Genomic DNA, 24,495 nt, shown 5'->3' with positions numbered 1-24,495 from the left:
TTCTGACTCTGTTTCATTTTTTGCTTTTTTCCCAAGCCTTTCTAGTTTCCCTGGACCTATAGGAAACCTACCATCATACTCCTATTTACCCTCTTTTCAGGAAATTTTAGTGTTTCTCCATTACTTACTCTCATTTTTCAGTTCTGTGCTTTGCCCTTTCGGCTTTCACCACCCTACGGGTATTCACCAAATGCTTAACTCCAGTAGTTGCCTTTTTCTGGCTTCAGGACATTCAGATATTTCCCTGTCTGGATGGCCTCTTGTTTCAGGCACCATCACAAGCCAACCTAGTGTGGGATTTTCATTTTACCCAACTTCTGTTCCACAGCCTAGGGTTCACTGTCAACCTTCAAAAGTCAATGTTAACTCCATGTCAGGATCACATATTTCTAGGCTGCTGGATCCAAACTTTTCCATTGCTAACCTCTCTTCTTGCCTCCAAGGTTTTGTTTCTCATGAATTATTTTCTTTCCCTGCTTCTCCTTTACTGTCTTCCAGACAGAGAGTTTCTCAGGGCTTTGGGGTTCATGACTTCTTCCATCTCCATGCTTCCATGGGCCAGGCATCATATGAGGAAGTTTCAGTTGTATCTAAGATCAGTATGGCTTCAACACTGCCACCCTCAAAGCTATCTACTTCCTCTGCTTCCTTGCCTCAAACTGAAATTTCAGTGATGGATTGAGCAGATATCTCTCAATCCAGTTGTTCCTCTCTAATTTCCTCAGCTGTCCCAGGAACTCTTCATGGACATCTCAGAGCTGGGGTGAGGAGCTGCTTCAGGCACCATGAAGATTCAGGGCCTTTAGGGCAGATCATATCAACATCAAGGAAATGAGGGTTCTCGTTTTGGCTCTTCAAACTTTCCACTCACTCTGGGTGCTAGGTACCTTGAAGCTTTACACAGACAACACCACAGTCGTGTGGTACATCAGCAAGTAAGGGAGAAGGAGATCTTGGTTCTTTGCATATTAATCCTTCAAGCTTAGGAAATAGCCATCAATCTGCAAGTGACCCTACAGGCAGTTTGTATACCTTGACAGTGCAGTCGTATGGCAGATTCTTTCAGAAGGTCTAGAACATAGCGGAAGCAGTGTCTTCGTAGAGCACACAACAAACTAAAGTTTTATTAAGGGTTTTCCATCTTAAAACCAATGCCAGACTTCATCGGATAAAACCTAGCCCATAAAAATGCAGAAGCTTTTATACAAAAGTCTGCCCCACCTCATAATAATATCATCCTAAGGGCATACAAATCAGTGACTAAACCATGTCAAAAATATATTTAAATATTTACTTATAAAACCTTTTAAAAATAATTATGTTTTACCAACAATGAAAGTGTTAGTTAAAAATTAAAGGTTAAATTACCTTTGAAATGCTTTAAATTTGAGAAAACTAGTAATAGGCAATGTTTCATTGAGTCCTGGAAAGTAGCAGCATTAAAATGTATTTGCAAAAACATCATCTTAAAGGCATACAGATCAGTGACTAAACAATGTCAAAAAATAAATTTGAATATATGCCTTATGTGAATGTTGTTCTGCATATTACTTAGGCTAGACAGAATGCAAGTTGAAAGAAAGAATAAAAGAACTTCTTTATGCCATTTCTAAGTTAAATGTAGCTGATGCCCTAGCTTCACATGTAGCTGCTTTTCGTGGTCATCACTTTAAATTTTCATTATGTGAGAGTGTACCTGGAAATGAAAGAATTGTTTTGGCAAGTGCATTTTAATGCTGCTACCTTTCCAGGACTCAATGAAAAATTGCCTATTAGTAGTTTTCTCAAATTTATAGCATTTCAGAGGTCATTTTACCTTTAATTTTTAACTAAGTGTGAGTTTCATTGTTGTTAAACATAATTTTTAACATGTTTTATAAGTAAATATTTAAATATATTTTCTGACATGGATTAGTCATTGATTTGTGTGCCTTTAAGATGATGTCATTATGAGGTGGGGCATGACTTTGTATAAAAGCTTCATTTCTGTGGGCCAGGTTTTATCTGATGAAGTCCGGCATTGGTTTTAAGATGAAAAGAGCTTAATAAAATTTTAATTTGTTGTGTGTCGTACAAAGACTCTGCTTCTGCTTTCTCTGTAGTTTGTGCAGTTTTTGTGTTTTCTTTTCTCAGGTCTAGGACAAACTGGATGCTTCACAGAGATGTGTTTCTGGACATAGTTCAGTGGTAGGTTATTCCTCAGGTAGATCTCTCTGTCTCTACTGTGAACAGGCAACTCCCTCAGTTCTATTCCAGAGTCCCAAGTCCTTTTGCTTGGAAAGCGAACACCATGCCTTTCCTTCCCTTCCTGTTCTTTGCAAGGTCCTTCACAAGCTTGAGAAGAACTCTGCAAATATTTTTTGGGTGACTCCCTTTTGGCCCAGACAGCACTGGTTCCCCCTCTTACTCCATCTAGCCAGGGCCATTCATCACAAGTTACTTCACTGCATGGACCTTCTCCAACAGGAATGAGGATCTCTCCTTCACCCTCACCTGGCCACTCTTCAGCTGACACTTTGGGTGATAGGGTTTTGATTTCTCCAACAGCAGTTTTCTGAGGATGTACTTAGGATCCTGAAGGAGGCCAGGAAACCCACTGCCAGAAAGTCAGATATATCCAAGTGGTAGATATTTCCAGTCTAGTGTCTTCAGCTTCATCAGGATCCTTTTTCGTTGAGGATCCCCTTGGTTCTTTCCTACATATGTGAACTGCTGTGTGCTGGCATGGCATATTATATTCTTCAGTAAAAGTTCACTTGTCAGCAATCTCTGCATATCTGTACTGAATCCTCCTCTGGCAACTAAGTTTGAGGGCAAGCAATTTCTAAAAGGTGTCCTTCATATCAACCCCCCAAGAAAGCCTGTTTTCCCTTCTTTGAATCCTAATTTTGTCCTTGAAAAACTGACTGAGGCTCCTTTTTAACCTGCCGTTTTTTCTTTGCAACATTGCACCTGGAAGACTGTTGTTTTGGTTGCATTAACGTCTGCTAGACAGGCCTTTATGGCAACCCTCTTTTTTTTTTTTTTTTTTTTTTTTTTACATAGAGAAAGGGGGTCTCGACGTACAAATCCTTCTTTTATGCCCAAGGTAGTTAGTGAGCTGTTCCTTAATCAGTCCGTTTAGCTTTTTTCTTTTTTTCCCTTCTCTGCTAGTGAGAAGGTTTTTCATTCTTTGGCCTTGCATAGACAGCACTGGTATTATTTAGACAAAACAAAGGCCTTTCATAAGTCTGACTAACGTCTTGTTTCTTTTCATACCAGGATATTGGGTTTGGCAGTTTCTAAGCAAACCATCTTCTCCTGGACTTCTTAGGTCTCATTTCTTTTGTTATTCCTTTTATGGCAAGCAGTTGTCTGCTTCTGTTATGGCCTATTCTACTAGAGCTGTGGCTTCCTTGGTGGCTTTCTATAGACTTTGGACACCAACTTCATCCCTGAAGTTGCTACTTGGTCTTCCATTCACAAATTCACTAAACATTACAAATTGGATGTCATTTCCAGGGCCAAGGCAGGTTTTGGTAAGGCTGTCATTTATGGGTTTGGGAAAGGCTGTTATTTGCCTTCCTCCTCCCTACCATCTCATTAGCTTTGTACTCTTCCAGAGGTGATGAATACTGAAACATTGATATAGAAGGACATAGCGCAGCTGTGTAAAATCTTACCATAACAGTAGATGTCCTTCTTTTCACTATTGCAGTATTCACTCCCTCCATCCCTCCTACACCATGTTTTTTTCTCCTTTTCCATGAGTGATATTTTCTTTCTGCCTGAGAGGTTCAACCCCTTTTCTTTCTTCTTTCCTTTTTCTGGATGTACATGTTCTCCTTTCATTTGTGGGTCTTAGTTCTTTTGGGGCAATTCTGTTCTGGGTCGAGAGCTTTTGTCTGTCACCTTTATGCCCTGCGCTTGCAATGGGAACATGTCTGATGTATGACACTCCTAGGTAATAAATGCTTCTGTATATTGGCAGGACATTGGTTTATCCTTGGCAGGAGATCCCAGTGGTGATGAATACTGCAACAATGAAAAGGACATCTACTGTTATGATAAGATATTACACAACTGTACTATCTCTTTGTACTATTGGTCATTTCATTCAATTGTCCATGGCGCTGTCTTGTCCAGTTCTGTGAAGAGTAGCTGCCTGCACTGGTTGCTTGGTCTGTCCTTGATGTGCTTGTTCAGCATACCCTTTAGGTCCACAGTGCCCCTTACCATGCAGCTTTCCTAATTTGTGGTCTTGGAGATGGGCCTTTTGGTTTGTTTTTGTCAGTACTTTGCCATCTTGCTAGTCCTGTTTTATTTTTGTTATCTTCTGTCCAGATAGATTCACTGTTTGAGCTTTAACTCAGCTGTAAGACCCATCAAAGATGTGATACACATGTTCTTCACCCTCATGATTAAACCACACCAGCTGTGGGTAAGTCTTTACTATGTCACACCCATGATTCAGTTTTTGCTAAATTAGTTACTACAGTAATTTCCTCACTAGAAAATGTAGTGATTGCTTTTGGTAACTTTTATTTTGTTACATGTTCCAGCAGTAACATTGGTGCTCCAGTGAGAATCAGATGGCATTTCTGCCAGGTGGGCATATTACTGCAGTAAAATTCAAGCTGGAAAGTGTCTGATATCATTGGGCAAAAACCCATTTGCCTCATGGATGCAGGAGTTTAATTCTCACTCAGACATACTGTTATGGTACTGCACACAGATGTAGCTTCTTCTGAGTCAGCCGACTGCTGCATTTGATAGAGTTTAGCTAATGCATTTACATTCATTATCCCATTGTGTACGTTGGGAAGAAGATGTGTGTATGCATGATTACAAGTATAACTCTGTATCTGACAAAAGGAAAGCATGTATAGATAAGGTCATTTTTAAAATTGTACGTAGTTAAGATCCACTAGGAAGTACCTTTATGGAGGGGATTACCAGGTTAAATAATGCCCTTAGTTACATAAGGCACATTTTCATAGTGACAGACTTAAACCAAGATTTCAGGATGTAGTTCATTTGGAGCTTATATTCTTAATTGTTGTACTTTGTGCTTGTAAACCTCTTGTCATATGGTAACACTGTTAATAATAATAGTAGTGTCTGTGGTAATAATATTGACTGTATAAATTGTTTTCTGGATAAGAGTATTCATGGCACCACCAAAACAGAAAACAGTTACACTAGCCAGGAATACAGATATTTCAGTCATTATATCTTTCCTACCATAGGATCTCCAGCTGTTCATTATTTGTTTTCTAAACTGAAAGACATTAAGTAATTTAAAGTGTCAGTGTGAATCTGTATTTTATGAGAAAACCTTCTGTCTTTCACCTGTTTGTTTAGAAGAAAAATCATCTTGTTTCACTTTCTGCTTAACCATCCCAGTTTTAAGACATACTGAATTCTGAATTCCACTGTCATTTAAAGAAGTGCATTTATATTTTGTAATTGCGTTTATAATTCCCACAATTTATACTGAGATGTGTGTTTGTTGTTTCAGGGTTTCTCCAAACTACCTTTGGTAAGTCAATACACTCTAAGGAAGCAGCCTTACAATAACCTGAAGCACAAGTTTCCTTGGCTGTCAGAGGCAGGCCTCCGGTTACTTAACTTCCTCTTCATGTATGACCCCAAAAAGAGGTAAGGATAATTTTACTGATGATTTGCTACTGAGAGTTTGGTGTTCTGGTACCATTTTTTTCTGACATTAAGCCATATTTATGGTTGTTGCATCAAGACTTCCATTTATCATTCTGAATCAGTGCTAAATAGTGCCGAGTTCATTGCCAGGACTACCTTTAGCACTGTTTTGTGAAACTTATAAAGAAAAAGTAAGCATTGTTGTCATTATAGTTTGGTAGACCTTTGTGTATAAAACAGTGGATACATTGTACAGTAAACAAACAGAGCACAACAGCAAAATAAAATGTATCAAAATGAAAGTCAGATACTGCTGTATTTTAAGCTTGTAATGTTATCATCATTTAGATGTAATGACTGTGATTGTAGGGCTGAAGCAATGGTGTTTGTTTGTGTCTTTTGGCTTTTCCCGGTTAGGGGTCGCCACAAAGACTAAATTCTATATTTAGCAATTATTTAACAGAATTTAGCACAAAATGTTATAACAATAGTTGCAGTTATTTGTGTTGACACTGCAGTGACCCAGTGCTGTATGACATTGTCTGGGATCATCTAGCTATTAGTATAATTTCTGCTTGAGTAAGTATTCCTGGACTGCTGATGATCTGATGTATCTCTGCTTTTACTATCAAATGCAGCTGAATGCATTCCATTTTGTTTGATTTTGTTAGCCAGGTTAGTGCTGTGGACAAGAAACGCTGCCTATTGTCATGCACTGCTCAAGAGAGTATTCTTAACTTCATACACCATAAGCTTGAATTTAGATGTACTTCAGCAAAGGTCTGTACAAAGGCAGCATTTTACAGATTTGGACAAGTTACAGTAGGAATACACAGAGAATATTGCACTGTGATCCATCATAATTGGAATGGTCAGTTCTTTGTAATTGCTACCATCTTTAGTCAAAAGGACTGCAGTGTAGTCATGAAATTCATATTATCTGGGAGTAAGGAAGTTCTAAACCCCAGGTTTGCACAGTCTTGGAGCTACTGGATTTAGTGATGCAGGTGTGTAAGTGTGAGTGTTTATTTGTGTGCGCGTGTCTTTTGTTCTGGAGTTTTTCTGAAGTTCGCCTTGTGCACTTTCAACTTACAGGTATTGTTTACTAGTGAGATGTTTTCCGATTCTTTATTATACATTAGATCCATTAAAACATAAAGAAACATAATTAGAAACTGAATTGTATAAAGTTAAATAAGAAGCGCCAAAATGCAGTGGCACAAAAAGAGACATGTCAGTAATCAGTCAGTAGGAAGCAGCATTTATCTAACCTCTAGTATGTAATGTGTAGCATAGTGACAAGAACTATATACAGTATAAAAGGCCGATAAAGAAGTTATTATAAGCGATTAGCTTCAAGCATAAACTTAAAACATCAATTAATGCCATAATTAAAGTATTCTTTTAAAATAAGTGTACATTTAGTTTGGAAATACATGCACAAACTTGTGTCTAACTGTTGAGGAGACCATTTCGTAGGAACATAGTGGGAAGAGTAAGATCATCCTAGAGAGGACTGGGTCTTTGAATCTTTGAGCTGGATAATTGTGTTTTATGTTAATTATGTGTGAGATGATGAAGCTGCTATAGCAAGATGGTTTTGTCAGCATAGTATTTGTTCTTAAAGCACAGAAGGTGGAGTCATCAGCTGTTAATATCACGGCACTGAATTTTATCATAAAGCATGCGGAAGTGAGTAAGCTTTGAATCTGATGATTGTGTTTTATGTTAATTATGTGTAAGATGATGAAACTGCTATAGCAAGATGGTTTCGTCAGCATAGTATCTGTTCTTAAAGCACAGAAGCTGGAGTCATCAGCTGTTAATATCGCGGCACTGAATTTTATCATAAAGCATGCAGAAGTGAGTAAGCTTTGAGGTTGTCTGGAAGAATCATCATCTGTTATTTTGAGTGGTACTGCACTTGTTTGTTACAAAAAGGGTAGCCAAATAACAAATATGAAGTCCATAACTGAATGTGGGCAGGACTGACAGTGATAAGACAAGCATAAGAAGCAAGGGCAGAGGGGAATTTTTAAACATTTAGCAGTGGAAACCTTACTAACACATAATATATGGTTATCATATCTGAAAAATTATACATAAAAAAAACAAACAAGTAAGGCACTAAACAAAATAAAATGGAGTTTATGTTTATTGTCTGTCTGTCTGTTCAAAAGAGAATGTTGCTATAAAGAAGGGATTTTGGGTGAAGAAGAGATGATTACAGAAACAGTCTTCTCAGTTGTGCTGGTTAATTGAAGAGCATATTGGTAGTGCATATGCTCCACAAGTTGGGTGTGCGATGGATGAGATAGAAAAATTTTGGAGTGAGTTGGATGAAGTGGTGATGACTGTACCCAAGGGTGAGAGAGTGGTGATTGGAGCAGATTTCAATGGACGTATTGATGAAGGGAACAGAGGGGATGAGGAAGTGATGGGTAAGTATGGTGTTAAGCAAAGGAATGCAGAAGGTCAGATGGTAGTGGATTTTGCAAAAAGGATGGACATGGCTGTGGTGAATACGTATTTTAACAAGTGGGAGGAGCATAGAGTGACATACAAGAGTGGAGAAAGATGCACACAGGTGGATTATATCTTATGTAGGAGGGCCAGTTTGAAGGAGATTGGAGACTGTAAAGTGGTGACCGGGGAAAGTGTAGTTAGGCAGCATATGATGGTGGTTTGTAGGATGACGTTGGTGATCAAAAAGAAGAAGAGGAGTGTTAGGGCAGCACCAAGGATCAAATGGTGGAAATTGAAAAAGGGTAATTGTGAGGTGGAGTTCAGGGATGAGTAAAGACAGGCACTGGATGGCAGTGAAGAGTTACCAAATAGCTGGGTAACTACAGCAGAGCTAGTAAGGGAGACAGCGAGAAAGGTGCTTGGTATGACATCTGGACAGAGGAAGGGCGACAAGGAGACATGGTGGTGGAATGAGGAAGTACAGGAGAGTATACAGAGAAAGAGGTTGGCAAAGAAGAAGTGGGACTGTAAGAGAGCTGAAGAAAGTAGACAGGAGTATAAGGAGATGAGGTGCACGGCAAAGAGAGAGGTGGCAAAGGCTAAGGATAAGGCATATGAAGAGTTGTATGGAAGTTTGGACATTAAGGAGGGAGAAAAGGACCTGTACCAATTGGCTACACAGAGAGACTGAGCTAGGAAAGATGTGCAGCAGGTAAAGGAGATAAAGGATAATGAGGGAGCATACTCACAAGTGAGGAGAGTGTGTTGAGCAGATGGAAAGAGAACTTTGAGGGGTTGATGAATGAAGAAAATGAGAGGGAGAGAAGGTTGGATGATGTGGGGATAGTGAATCATGAAGTGCAATGGATTAGCAAGGAGGACGTAAGGATGGCTCTGAAGAGAATGAAGAATGGAAAGGCTGTTGGTCCAGATGACATACCTGTGGAAGCATGGAGGTGTTTAGGTGAAATGGCAGTGGAGTTTCTAACCAGATTGTTTAATGAAATCTTGGAAAGTGAGAGGATGCCTGAGGAATGGAGAAAAAGTGTTGTGGTACAGATTTTTAAGAATAAGAGTGATGTGCAGAGCTGTAGTAACTACAGAGGGATTAAATTGATCAGCCACAGCATGAAGTTATGGGAAAGAGTATTGGAAGCTAGGTTAAGAAGGGACGTGATGATTAGTGATCAGCAAACTGGTTCCATGCAGGGAAAGAGCACTGCAGATGCGATGTTTGCTCTGAGAGTGTTGCTGGAGAAGTACAGAGAAGGTCAGAAGGAGTTGCATTGTGTTTTTGTAGACTTAGAGAAAGCATATGTCAGGGTGCGTAGAGAGAGGAGTTGTGGTATTGTATGAGGAAGTCGGGAGTGTCAGAGAAGTATGTAAGAATGGTACAGGATATGTACGAGGGTAGTGTGACAGCGGTGAGGTCTGAGGTGGGAGTGACGGATGCATTTAAGGTGGAGGTGGGATTACATCAAGGATCAGCTCTGAGCCATTTCTTATTTGCAATGGTGATGGACAGGTTGACAGACGAGATCAGACAGGAGTCCCCGTGGACTATGATGTTTGCAGATGACATTGTGATCTGTAGTGAGAGTAGGGAACAGGTGGAGGAGACCCTGGAGAGATGGAGATATGCTCTAGAGAGAAGAGGAATGAAGGTCAGCAGGACTAAGACAGAATATATATGTGTGAATGAGAGGGAGGATAGAGGAATGGTGAGGATGCAAGGAGTAAAGGTGGCGAAGGTGGATGAGTTTAAATACTTGGGATCAGTAGTTCAGAGTAATGGTGAGTGTGGCAGAGAGGTGAAGAAGAGAGTACAGGCATGGATGGGTAGAGAAGGGTGTCAGGGGTGATTTGTGACAGACGAGTACCAGTAAAAGTGAAAGGGAAGGTATACAAGAGGGTAGTGAGACCAGCTATATTATATGGGTTGGAGACAGTGGCATTAACAAAAAGGCAGGAGTTAGAGCTGGACGTGGCAGAGTTAAATATGTTAAGATTTGCACTGGGTGTGACGAGGGTGGACAGGATTAGGAATAAATATATTAGAGGGTCAGCCCAGGTTGGAAGATTTGGAGACAAAGCCAGAGAGACAAGATTACGTTGGTTTGGACATGTGCTGAGGAGGAATGCTGAGTATATTGGGAAAAAGATGCTAAGGATGAAGCTACCAGGTAACAGGAAAAGGGGAAGGCCTAAGATAAGTTTTATGGATGTGGTGAGAGAGGACATGCAGGTGGTTGGTGTGACAGAGCAAGATGCAGAGGACAGGAAGAAATGGAAACAGATGATCCGCTGTGGTGATCCCTAACGGGACCAGCCGAAAGAAGATGATTGTTTATGCTTTATGTGTTAGTTTGATTATTGGGGAACATGGCAACTGATGACAATGCACCTGTTATATTTTCAGAAATCTGTCTGCTATGTAGAAATTTGTAACTCTTAACTTTGATTTTTTTTTAATTTTAAACTCTGTCTGGAGGTAGAGTTTATCTTAGATTACAAGCATAATTTAAATTACGTTTTCATGTAGTAGTCAGTACTATGGAGAAATTGGTAATTGGAGTAGACATTGCATGTTATGAGTTGTATAGATTTCTGTAGTTCAAAAAATAAATAGCAGTGCTGGGAGATTACATGCTATTGAAACTTTTGAATATTTAGTTTGTTTATGCTTGAGATTGACTAACAGTAATTAGACAGATCTTGAGGAGGGTCACTGAAACAGTAAGTCATTAACTTTAGATTTCCCACTTACTGTGTTCCATTTCCTAATTTAGAACTGCTGTTAATAATGGCATCTCCCTTGTAGGGACCCAAAACTGATATTGTGTCTGGCTTCAGTACTGACTTAGGTGGCATCTGGCACCATATTTTCTTCATTCTCTGGAGTTCTTCTTCCACTTCAGAGTGTTGCTGTGTCCTCAGTCATACTAGAATTTGTGTTTCCTGTATAGTGGACTTTTTCAAACTTAGATTAATTAGTTTAGAAACATTTAGGTTGTATTTTCTTTATTTTCTTTATTATTTACAGTGGTGGAATTATTCAGTTTATTGACAATTGTGTTCATGGAAGACAGTTGATCTCAAAGGATTTTTAAATATTCCAGCTCTGGCAAGGCTGAATGAGTGAATGAGTTTCAACCAAAAATCCTGTAGGTGCTGGAGATTGTTGGAGTGTTGCAGTTAACATGCCTTTTCAGTGTGGGTTGTAAGTCTGGGACAGTACCTCTGGGCTGGCAAACTGGGATGGAGTCACTGTTTTCAGATAAGTGGCAGGGAGGACCTTTTCCACCTACAGAGGTATCACACTCCTCAACCGTCCTTGTACAAAAGGAATCATCATCCAACAGTCAAACCTTGGCTTCAAGAGAGGTGGCATAGATTCTGTCCCGGCCATAGAACAGTATATCAACTCTGTCCCTTCACAAGTGTTGTAAGGGTCACGGGAGATTGCCAATGCCGTTTACATGAGTTTTGTGGAGTTGGAGGAATCATGTGACTGTGTTCACCAAAATGCCATGTGAGAAGTGCGACAGCAATACAGGATCTCAGGGCCATTGTTGAATGCTGTGGTCACTGTGTATGAGTGAGAGTTGTGTCTATATTATCAGCATTTAGTTGAATGCGGTTCTTGTTTGAGGTGGGACTCCACCAAGGATGAGTTTTGTCTTCCCTGTTATTTGTGATTTTTATTAACAGAAGGCACAGCTAAGTTTGGTGAACATCCAGTTTGGGGATGTGGAAGTTGCATATTTTTTTTTTTAGTTGTTGCAGTTGATGTGATGTTCATCGTGTTACCCTGCTGCAGTCATCACACTTGGGTTATCCTGCCGTCAGGCGGTCCCACAGTCTGCCCGAATTCCAAAGTCTTGGTCCGGCGTCGGTTGCTGTCGCTTCTTCCCTAACGTCAGTGCGCCAGGGGTATATAAGAGGTATCCAACGCCATTTTCTTCAGTCTTTCTTGCCACGTGGTGCCCGAAGCAGAAGCAGTTCGCAAGTGCCGGTCGGCCGACACCTGAGATTTTCGATTTGAACTTCAGTCCGAAGTCTTCAATAAAGCGAAGTACCCCATTGGGGAACATTTTCTTGCCTCAATCCGATGTCAGAAAAAGTTAACAATTGCATTTCTTGTGGGAAGCAAATACCTCATAAGGACTTCCATTCCTATTGTATTCCTTGCCTAGGCCCAGACCACAATGTCACAGGTTGTCGGTTTTGCGCTAGGTTTAATAAACAAACTATCAAACGCCGTTTTGACTTCGCACGGCATTACTTTGGTAGGAAATATAATTATATCATGCCGTCGGAGCAGCCGACGACCGAAATTCATAAAAAACGCAAGGATAAGGACAGGCAGCCTAGGAATAAGCCAGACACCGTGGCATCATCTGGGCCACTTGCCGGTTCTCCAATTTTCAGTGAGGTGCCTACGCAGCCCCTGACAACCGCAGAGCTGGAACCCCAGACAGCTGCGGATTCCCATGCGGAATCGACTAGGCCGACGCAGCCTTCTACCGACACCGGAGCAGAACTAGACACCGGTGCAACGGAAACACCTTCGGTTTCTGAAGGTGTCTTCAGACCGACTACACTCACCATTAAATCGTATGCTAAACTTAAAACTCCTTTAAAAACCAAAGAAAACTGTACATCAGTCTACAGTTCAAGGCCCCATGCGTAGGAAACAGATGCTTAAGATGGCTGAAGATTTGATTACCCTTATCAGGGGTTCCCATCCCCCTCCAGATTCTTCTGAGGAACAGGATTACACTTTTCCACCTTATGAAGATTCTGATGCTGAAGACTCTATTCCCTCAGCATCTCCCCCTGAAGACTACTCCTTTGGAGAAACTTTACATACCATGAGGGAACATTTCCACTGGGAAGGCCAGGATTACTCAGATTCTAAGAAAAGGCTCCGAGAGTTCCTTTTACTACCCCAGCACAGACCTCTTGCTATCCCTCCTGTTCTGGATATTGTGGATGATGTTTACTTGGAGTCTAGTTTAAATCCAGACTCTCTTCCTCCTGCTCCAGCCAAACCAGACAGATACTACAGAGTACCTGACTCGCACAAATTTCTTTATAAAAGCCCTGTAGCTGACCCAGAAACATTTTCCCAGGGTCCTAAGGGAGCAAAAGCTTCTATGGCTAAAATCCCTGTGCCCTCTGAAAGGGATTCCAGAGCCCTAGATAGATGGGGAAAGAAAATATACACCTCAGCTACTGTGACTATGAGAGCATTAAATTGCCAGTTTCACATGTTGAAATATCAACAATTTCTGATGTCTCAGTTAAAACAAAAAATGAGCACACATTCAGAACTGCTTGAACTCAAAGAAATGCAGGATCTGTTGCATGCAGCTGAACAGGTGGGCAAACATACTTTACAATGCAGATTTGACTCATTGGAAGCTTCTTGTAGAGCAGGTGTTACTGGCTCTGTCATACGTAGGCATGCTTGGTTAAAAGAACAAACCCTCCCTGACCATGTTAAAGCAAAATTATTGGATGCACCTTTACAACAGTATGTATTATTTGGTGTCAAAGCAGAAGAGGTTTTAAAGAAAATGGAGGATAACAAAAATCCAGAAAAAATGCTGAGGTTAGGCTCCAGTGTCCAAATCAAAGTAAAAAAGCAGTCTTCAGTCTTCAATAAAGGTAAAAAAGCAGACTTGAATCGAAGAATAAAAGTATAAGAAGTCTTCTTTATTGTCACACAAGCGCTTTCACATATTGCTTCCTCAGGTGTATACTAACAAAGGTAAACCACACCTATATATACTTAACTAAAATAATCATGTGACTCAATAACCCATTTACCATTAAAGCTGTATTCTCTCTTATAAATCAGAAAGCATTCCTTAAAGCTAAGTATGTATGACACAACAAAAGTGTGACTATTTAATAAAATACAATAAATCTAAAATACAACGCTTTGTCTAAGCACGTTTTGAAGGTAGGCCAAAAACATACATTTAGGTTTATGATTGTTGCAAGAACATATGAGAATATGAGAAATAGTGACATTAGAGATAGAACCGAAGAAGCTGAAGCAAGATGGATAGCTATGCTAAGAGCCAACTTTGGTCACGGTTGAATGACAGCATGCCCATTAAGCCCATCTTAAGAAAAAGGGGGCTACGTAGGTAAATAGATGGCTATGGGTTTATGTTTTTAATATATTAATATATTAATATATTTTTATGCAATGTTTGCTATGAAATATCTATATTTATATGTTTTTAAGAATTTTATTAAAATGATGCATTAGAATTGATGTATTTTTTAGAAGTTCTATATATATTTTTAGAAGCTCTACATTATGAATATGAAGATAGAATGTTTTCTAGATATATATTATGTATTTTAGATTTATTGTATTTTATTAAATAGTCACACTTTTGTTGTGTCATACACACTTAGCTTTAAGCAATGCTTTCTGATTTATAAGAGAGAATACAGCTTTAATGGTAAATGGGTTATTGAGTCACATGATTATTTTAGTTAAGTATATATAGGTGTGGTTTACCTTTGTTAGTATACACCTGAGGAAGCAATATGTGAAAGCGCTTGTATGACAACAAAGAAGACTTCTTATACTTTTATTCTTCGATTCAAGTCTGCTTTTTTACCTTTATTGAAGACTGAAGACTGCTTTTTTACTTTGATTTGGACACTGGAGCCTAACCTCAGCATTTTTTCTGGATTTTTGTTTGCCTTTACTGTGTTTGCAGAGGTATTCTGGTTGCTATTGGGCATTTTCTGCAAAATGGAGGATAAGGCAAAATGTATGCAAACGGTCAAGGATTTTTTGCAGGTACAACCCCCTCGATTCAGCAGAAATTGGCCAACAAAAAACTGGTCCTTTCCAGCTTCAGACAGATCACAGAGGGGCAAATACAGAAGCTTAAGGGGCAGAGGTCAGTCACAGGGCCCTTACAAATCTTGTCAATGGGGTTCTGCTACCCAGAAAGGAGGAGAAGACAGGCCCCAAGCTAGCAGATGACAAACACAATGACTCTATCCTCAAACTACCAAGCAAATCTCTCCTGGCAACTCCCTTGGGAGGAAAACTAGCATTTTTTGCAGACAACTGGCACATCATCACAAAAGACAAATGGGTTCTAAACATTGTCTCTCAAGGATACAGATTCCACTTTCATACCTTACCAAGGAACAAAGGAATGCCAAACGTACCACCAAATCAATGGGCAGAGGCACAAAAACAAATTACAGCTCTCATGAACATGAGAGACATTCAACAGGTACCTACACGGGAGCAAGGACAAGGATTTTACTCAAGACTCTTCCTAGTCCCAAGAAAGGACAAGGCATGGAGACCCATTCTGGATCTTTCAATTCTGAGCACCTATCTGCAAGTACCAAAATTCAAGATACTAACACTACAGCAGCTTCTTCCCATGCTGGGCAAGAATGCTTGACTAGTCACTTTGGACCTCAAGGAGGCATACCTGCATGTCCCTATTAGACAAATTTGCAGAAGATACCTCCACTTCATTGCAGGTTCAAAGCATTATCAATTCTCTGCACTGCCCTTTGGCTTATCTACTGCGCCCAGGGTCTTCACAAAATGCCTGGCACAGTAATTGCATACTGCAGACAAAGAGGAATTCAAATATACCCATATCTGGATGACTGCCTTGTTCAAGCAGAAAGCAAAGACATTCTTTTAAAGCATCTGGCATTTGTCAAACACCTTCTAAGTTGCCTAGGGTACACAGTAAATGAAAAGAAATCAAAACTAGTGCCCTCACAAAACATAATATTCCTGGGTGCCAGCTTGAATACAACGGCCCAGATGGCTTATCTCACGCCAGACATGCAACGACAGCTGTTTCAATATTTCAAAATAATGGCAACAAAGACCCAACTCCCTGCAAGAAAAATTCTGCAGGCCTTGGGATTCATGGCATCTTGCATACTACTAATACCATTTGCAAAACTGCATATGAGGAAATTACAATGGTACCTGAAAAGTGTATGGACTCAGCACAGCCACAGCTTGGAAACAATGATACCACTCATTCCCTGCCTTCAACAGGAGTTTCTATGGTGGGCACAGGCATGTCACCTCAACAAGGGTCAGCCTTCCACCTTACCCACAGCCAGGCAAACTATGACAACAGATGCATCGGGCTATGCCTGGGGAGCACACATGGCAGGGCAGTGCATTCAGGGCAAATGGACTACAGATCAGAGGCATCTGCATATCAATCAAAAAGAAATGCTAGCAGTACAGAATGCCCTAACAGCTTTCAAGGACCTTCTACACCCAGGACAACTGATAATAAAGACGGACAATACCACAGTCATGTGGTACATAAACAAGCAAGGGGGCACACATTCCTACCCTCTATGCAGGCAAGCAATGACCTTGTGGAACACTGCACTGTCTTACCAGGTTCAATTACAAGCACAATTCCTGCCAGGACAGAAAAACACATTGGCAGACGACCTAACCAGAAATATCATGGATCCACACGAATGGAAACTGGATCCACAAGTATTTGCAATGATAACTCAAAAATGGGGACGCCCAGACATAGATCTGTTTGCAAGCCCCCACAACCACCAACTTCAAACATTTTGCACAAGGACCTTCCACCCACTAGCTTGGAAAGTGGATGCCCTCTCATTCAGTTGGAAAACATTAACAGTGTATACCTTCCCTCCACTACCTCTTCTAGCAAAGGTACTGCTAAAAGTCAGATTAGAGAGACCACAAATGATACTCGTTGCATCAGACTGGCCACACCAGCATTGGTACCCAATTTTAAGGAACATGGCCCACAGCCCACAGCCCACCATGGATTTTGCCCCAAATTCTTCACCTGCTCACCCAGCGAGATCATCAGATTCTACACAGCCAGCTCAAGACTTAAACCTGGCTGTATGGCAAATTACCTAAACAACCAGCCAACACCTTTATCCAAAGCTGTTATGGATGTCATTCTGGAGGCCAGGAGACCCAGCACCAGGAAAACCTATTCAGACAAATGGAAAAGATTTTGCGCCTGGAACTAGGCTAAAGGCCTAAACCCCCTTGATCCAAACATCACTCAGATTCGACAATATTTAACTGAGATGTTACACAAAGGACTTTCCTTTTCAGCTATTAAGATCCACGCCTCAGCAATTTCAGCTCATTACAGCACGGATCCTCCTTTATTCTCACGTCCACTCCTGAGACAGTTCCTCAGAGGGGCTAAGAACTTAAGACAGCCAAGGAGAGCTCCAACACCTACTTGGGATCTCAACTTTGTTCTGGAAAAGCTTACACTACCGCCCTTTGAACCAGCTTTTTCTGCTGATTTAAAATTCCTTTCATGGAAAACTGCCCTACTACTAGCAATAACCTCAGCTAGAAGAGTCTCAGAGCTACAGGCACTAATGGCAGTGGAACCTTTCATCATCTTTCATCAAGACAGAGTCTCTCTACGAATGAATCCTTCCTTTATGCCAAAGGTGGTATCCAGTGTGGCCGTAAACCAAACCATTCACTTGCCCACCTTCTTCCCAAATCCCCAGAACAAAGGAGAAAGACTCCTGCACTCTTTGGACATTCACAGGCAATTACGTTACTACTTGGATAAAACTAAGGCTTTCAGAGAAACTGACCAGCTTTTTGTAGCCTATGCTACAGGATCACAAGGAAAAGCTATCTCAAAACAGACCATTTCAAAATGGATAGGGCATTGCATACGTTTCTGTTACACACATCATGGGAAACCAGTACCTGCTAACATTAGGTCCCACTCCACCAGGGCTACAGCTACATCAGCAGCCTTTCTCAGGGGAGTACCAACCAAGGATATTCTGGAAGCTGCTACTTGGAGTTCAGTGCACACCTTCACCAAACACTATCACTTACCTCTATACTCTAAGACTAGAGCTGGTTTTGCCACTGCAGTTTTGCAGGGCTACTAGCTTCTTCTAACCCTGTCTGACTCCACCTCCCATCCTTAGCTTTGGGATTCAACCCATGTGTGATGACTGCAGTAGGGTAACACGATGAACATAGTACAGTTTTGTACCTACCATAAATGTAGATGTTCGAGTGTTCACCCTGCTGCAGTCCGGGTTACCCTCCCTCCATCCCTTCTGAACTAGATGAACTTATCTCTACCATTCTATCCTGTACTACCTCTGTGGTGTATTTGCTTGTGCCTAAGGGTTTTGTTTTATTTTTATATAGCTATGTATATATATATATATATATATATATATATATATATATATATATATTCCTACCTATTGGGGGCACCTGACATCTGGGGCAAGAAAAACTGAAGAAAATGGCGTCGGATGCCTCTTATATACCCCTGGCGCACTGACGTCAGGGAAGAAGCGACGCCAACCGACGCCAGACCAAGACTTTGGAATTCGGGCCGACTGCGGGACCGCCTGACGGCAGGATAACCCAAGTGTGATGACTGCAGTAGGGTGAACACTCGAACATCTACATTTATGGTAGTTACAAAACTGTACTTTCCTCTTTGCCTCAGATGACTAGGTGACTATGATGGCCATTATGCAGTGATGTTATTCACAGTTTGTGTGGAGTAGTTAATGGTTAAGATGAATATCAGCATGTCCGTCTGTCCTGCTTCTGTCCTAGAAAAGAGAAGCTTACTAGCATATTCCTCAAGTGGTGGAGTTTGTTAGGGTCTTGTTCACAAGTGAAAGTAAGTCGAGGAGACTGAGAGATTGACCTGTGGATGTATGGAGCAGCAGTACTGCAGAAGCTGTACCAGAATGTAGTGGTGAAGTTAAAGCTTAGTCATGGGCAAAACACTCAATTTACAAATCACTCTGTATCCCCGTCATGGTCATGAGCTTTGGGTAGTGACTGAAATGTTGAGATCACTCATATAAGTGGCAGTAATGATGTCCCTTTGCGGGATAACTCAGCTGATTGTCCATGGTAGTGGGGAGCTTTGTATTCAAGAAGGATATAAAAGTGTAGCCACTGCTCCTTCACATGAAGATAAGTCAGCCAGTGTGGTTTGAGAACCTATGAGGATGCCCCTTGGGTGTCTGCCAGGGGAGTTGTACTAGGTGTGACCCACTTAGGGGAAAACACTGGACAGACACAGGGCACATTGAAAGGATTGTGCCTCATCTTAGCTGGGACCATGTGAGGATCCTTCAGGATAAGTCTGAGACGTGCTGTGGCTGAGGAGGTCTTTGCAACCTAGATAAAATGGGTGCCATGTCTGCTGCTAACAGACAAAGGCTTCAAGTATCTTTAATGTTTATTAAATGTGGAACAGCTGTATTGTTAATCTTTGGATTGTTATTCTCTTCCCATGACTTTGTAAAACTTGTCTATTGAGATCAGTCCTAAAAAAAGCGTATTAAAAGTAAGAGGGAGGGTTATATAAAAGAGATTTTGTCTAAGCTTAAGAATTTGCCTCACTTCAAAAAAATGTGTGAACCAGATAAGAATAAGAAGAGATATTTCACTTCAGTTTGTGGTTTTCAGGAGTCTTTGACAGGAAATCTGCAGGGCGGTGCATTGATTTTGATGACTCTCAGAGATGTGAGTATGCAGTCTCCCTTTGAATTGCCTTCTGTACTTCTATCATTACTGTAACCACTGACAATTGCAGTTATATGTGCACCTTTCTTAGTGCTGCCAGTTGTTCTACCCAAGTCATATGTACAGGTTATGAAAGTAGTTTGTTCTATTATTCCACTTTTCAAAATGCGGAACCACTTCATCTGGGGCTCCTTCATTACCCTTTTGTTATGCTGCTTTCTTCTGACACGTTTCCAGTACAGGAACCTCACCTTTATTCAAAATCTGACAGTTAAGGGTAAATGTTCTTTCAGCTTTCAACAGGGTAGACTGCAGGCTGCTAATCAATAAATTGTTAGAAGCCGCTATTTCCAGTTTGCAGTTGGTTAAGCTTGGTTAAATAATAGAGACTGTCAGAGTGACTGAGTAATGTAATGGTTATAAAGTGTAATGCGGAAGAAAGGTGGTACAGGGCTCCGTCCTGAGACTGTACTTGTTTACTGTTTATATCTCTGACATTCTCACTGCTGTTAAAGTATTTTTGTACTGTATACAGATGACCTTAAAAGAGGCAAGCATGTCATAAACAGTGAGTACCAGGACACACTTCAGCTTTACTTTTTCAGACTTGAAAAACATGGTTATGTTAATATCATGAAGTTTACTGACAAGAAAACAAAGCATGCCTAGGTCCAAAAATATGATTATGAGGTAATACAGGAGTTTCAAATCTGCAAAGACCTTGAGTTCTGGGTGGAAATCTATCTGTCTTTTGATTATCTTGCAGACCAAGTTGTAAAAGACTGCAGTAGAACTGTTGAATGAGTAATAAAATGTATTAAATCCAGAAGTTCACAGTTGATAAAAACCATCTTTGTAAGTCTTATAAGACCTGAAATGAAATATTGTTAATCTCTGTGGTTTCTGTTAAAAAAAAAAAAAAAAAAAAACTCATTACAAGATTGGAAAATATCCAAAGAAAGTTTAGAAAATCAGTCCAGCATATAGAAAACAAATCTTGTGGAACGGACTCCTAGATTTATTTTCATTAAATTATGGGGACAAGAGAGGAGATCTCATCTTTGTTTACAAAGTCGTAGAGGTTCTATTTCTATGGGTAAGTTTGGGGCTAAGGAAAAGAGATAGGATGAAAAATGTTAAGTACAGTAGGACAATTAAATGGTTTTCAGAAAGAGAGGTTAAGGAATGGAATTCATTGCCAAGTCTGATAAGGAGCAGTAAAAGTCTGAACAGTTTCAGAAATGCGACTGATTATGGTGCTAAGATGTAGGACCTAGACAGGCTATTAGGGCCAAGTTGCACATGCCTGAATAAATTATTGTACCGTATTGTAGTTTCATTGTCTTTTGTGTAGCTATGTCTCTTTGCACAAACTAATAAGCTTCAGGTTTTACAATTTTAAATTAGATTTTTTCTCCTTTTTCCTGTGAGGCAGAAGGTTGTTTTCTATATACTTGCAGCTTGACTTCTGTGAACACGAGGATTCTTCTGCATGGTTTAAAAATTATTAACTCAAAAATTCCTTCAGCATGAAAATAAACCTAAAACCAAAAGAAACACGTTGACCGTAGACCAAAAAAGTCACAAGTTTGAGTGCTTTTGTTCCTCATTACAAACGGAACTTTTTCAGATTGCGTAAAAAACAGCATTACCACACATTTAACACATTTTCACATAGATTTTTCCTTGTATTTTTGCTTTCAAGGAATCTCAGTAATTTAAGCATTCCTAATGTCTTATATTTTCTTTTTGCTACCCTAGCAAACACATGCACTTAATGAAGCTTTAGATTTTGGGGGGTGATTCCCAACCCTTTAGTGTAACCATCAGGTGTCCCCTTCAGTCACCGTATTGATCCATTTGCTCCTCTTATGGGATGGAGCCACCAGTTCATTTGTTTTCCCAAGTCTAATGCTGAGAGTGATGCTGTCCTTCTCTGCAAGAGTTGGAGCATATTTTATGCAGCACATTCCCGTTCTCTTCCCTTGGCACATGCCCACTTCTAACCTTACCTACTCCCTAGTAGATCAACACAAGAATGCTCCTTCCCTTCTTTCCCCTCCACCTAAATTGGGCGAGCCAACAATTACCACTGCTTTCCCACTTCGTTTTCCAGCACCAATGCTGTCAGTCAAGCCCATTTTGCTGGTGCAGCAGACAGGACTTTATCCTTATTTGTTTATGGAACAGATAACTCTTCAAATGTTTGAACATAATTCATCTTTGGCATAATTATTTCAAAGTTTACTTTTACAATGCCTTTCTCTGGCATTTTATATTTTAATGTATAGCTGTATTACAGACAGTAAAAACAGAAACATTATGACAAATTCAAACACTACATTTCACTGCGTAACCGTACTGCTGACAGTCATTTGTATCAGCAGATATCACAACACTATATTTCTAGTATAATATCTTACTCCTTTGCACAACACCGATCTCAGTGCAGCTATTGCAGTATAAAATTAAGTCAGACTTCTGCATCCTATGGTATATAGGTGTGTGTATATATATGAATGCGTGTCTGTTGTCAAAAAACTCAACTGCTTGACACACAGACTAAGGAGGAAAACTGAAAGAGTTCTCAATTTACTGAAAATCCCTTGCAGTGACCATCTGCATAAATTATGGGAAAAATAAGTTTGGCCATTATAAAAGCATTTATCAGACAATGCAAGTCAGACAATGTAAATTTTCAATATGAGAAAGCCACTTGCAAACAGTGAGCAGGCCGCTTGTAGTTTACTAAGCCTGGAGTGGTACTGAGATGTGCTAGAAGAACAATTTTTTTTGATGAGAGCATGTATGTTCATTCATTTATTAATTAAGTGCATTTGTTTACCAGAGTAGTGCACTGATCTCATTGGACTAATATCCATCAGCACATCCCAGGTGAATATAACCAAAATGTTTAGCTCAAGACAGTGCAAAACAAGAACATGCATTAATGTGAGCAATTACAATATATGATAATGTTTATAATACAGAGTTACAAGTATGTAAAATTCAAAAACTTAAATAACCCCTCCATGAAAGAAAGAAAGGGGGTAGGGAATATTTATGTAGTTCTATTGGTTGTTTACAGCTTTAACAGTATGTCCAGGTGGAGGGAACACATGAAAAAGGCAGCAAAGATTAAAGATGTTTCAGGTGATATGCCCTGTGTGAGGGCATCTGCATTGAGCTTGATTATGGAGATGTTTTTTTTTTAGCTGGGGTTTAAGTTTGGAATAGGATGGGAGGCCTTTTATGAAGCTTGTAAAAGATTCACTGAGTTGGTGCAAGAACAGAAAATGCATGATCTACACTATGTAGTTAGTTTTTGGTACTTGCATGGTGAAAGCTGAATGAGAGATATCTGAAGTTGTGTAAGAAACGTTTAGTAGGTGGTTTATCTATGAGAGGTGTAAAAAGTTTGTAGAGTAGTAAGCAGAGTCATAGGTCTGCCTGTTTAATCAGAAGTCAGCCGCAGTAGCTTAACTGGCAGCACTTATTGCTGTAGGTACAGAAGGCTGTGGGTTCTATTCCCACAGCAGGTAGCTGGATTAATAAAGAGAATGCTGCAGTCCTGAGTGTACTATCCTTTGGATGAGACATTGAATCGAGGCCCCTGTGGCAGTTACTGAAAAGAGTAAGGGAAAGCTTCCCAATACTACTGTCAGGTTTCCCCTAGTAAGTATGAATGCCATCTCTGGTCTCCCCAGAAAAGAGGCCATTCATCTACTGGGGCTCATGGTCAACAAAGTGCAAATGATAAATTAAAAAGTAATTTGGCTTTGGACAATCAAGTGGTGTGTTTCTGGGAGGAAGGAGTTAGTAATAAAATGGCTTATTTTATTAGCGATGGCTGTAAAGTTACACTGATCAACAGCTTAATTTCAGCTCTCCCAATATGAAAAAGAAGTCAAGAGATGATGGCTAGTTATTCTGCCAGTTTTAGTAAAATTCAGTTACTGGCTTGTAAGTACATGGCCTGAATGCCAGCAAAGAAGAAACATAGAGAGCTTGAAAGAAAAATCAGCTAGAAACTGAGAAAAGAAAACACACTGACTGTGTAGAATCCTACATCTGCTCAGCAAAAAGCAGTTAAAGCTCCAGCTTTGATACAAGAGATGGCATCCAGTAATTTAGAGGAAAATAAATCAAACATGTTCAGAGCTGATTAAAGTAAATAAAGCATTGAAGGATTATTAAAATGTCAAATAACAAAAAGGCTGCAAAAATGGAAGAAGCTTTAAACAGCTGTTCAGATGAACTGAAAATGCAAAAATCAAAGGTCTGTAAAATCATATAGTATGATGATAAGGTAAAAATAAAACTGTTTAAAGATTAAAAGAAATTATCATAAATATTTGATAAGATATTAAATCATACTACAGGTAAATGACATACTTTTGGAAGCATTCATTGTAAAGAGGTGTTTAATAAACAACTTATCACCTATCTAAAGTGCATATACTAAAAAAGAAAACTACATATAGTATTAGAAATAAGTAGTAGTGTGTCTACTGAATGACATATATTATTGAATAGTGAATACTATACATTAATATCTTAAGTTGTTAATGCCGTTTTCAACATGAATGGATTATTTACAATGATATGTCAGTTGAGAGATGACAAAATATAATTTGACATGTAGAATGTCCATATGTGATTATAGTAAAGTTAGTCATATTTGATTAATAAGTTAGTTAAATATTATTCTTATACAAATTTAAAAGATTACCAGTAAAATTAGCATGGAGCTGAAAGGGAACCTTTGTTGCTAAGGTATGAGGGACAATCTGATTATTTTTTTATCTATT

General features: G+C 39.8%; 1 protein-coding gene across 2 annotated transcripts in view; it reads left to right on the top strand.

The window, feature by feature from the left end:
* Positions 1–24,495, top strand: part of CDK10 (cyclin dependent kinase 10) — a 957,465-nt gene that overhangs the window by 628,670 nt on the left and 304,300 nt on the right. For both annotated transcript variants that reach the window (XM_044081866.1, XM_044081865.1), the window contains exon 11: positions 5,501–5,640. In XM_044081866.1, coding sequence (XP_043937801.1) covers positions 5,501–5,640 — 140 coding nt within the window. The remainder of the gene's footprint in view (positions 1–5,500; positions 5,641–24,495) is intronic.

The sequence above is a fragment of the Protopterus annectens genome, chromosome 8.part1 (genome assembly GCF_019279795.1).
Source record: "Protopterus annectens isolate FY-2018-M chromosome 8.part1, PAN1.0, whole genome shotgun sequence".
NCBI classification, from domain to species: domain Eukaryota; kingdom Metazoa; phylum Chordata; order Ceratodontiformes; family Protopteridae; genus Protopterus; species Protopterus annectens.
The sequence above is the reverse complement of the archived record's forward strand: the minus strand, read 5'-3'. Positions and strand labels throughout refer to the sequence as shown.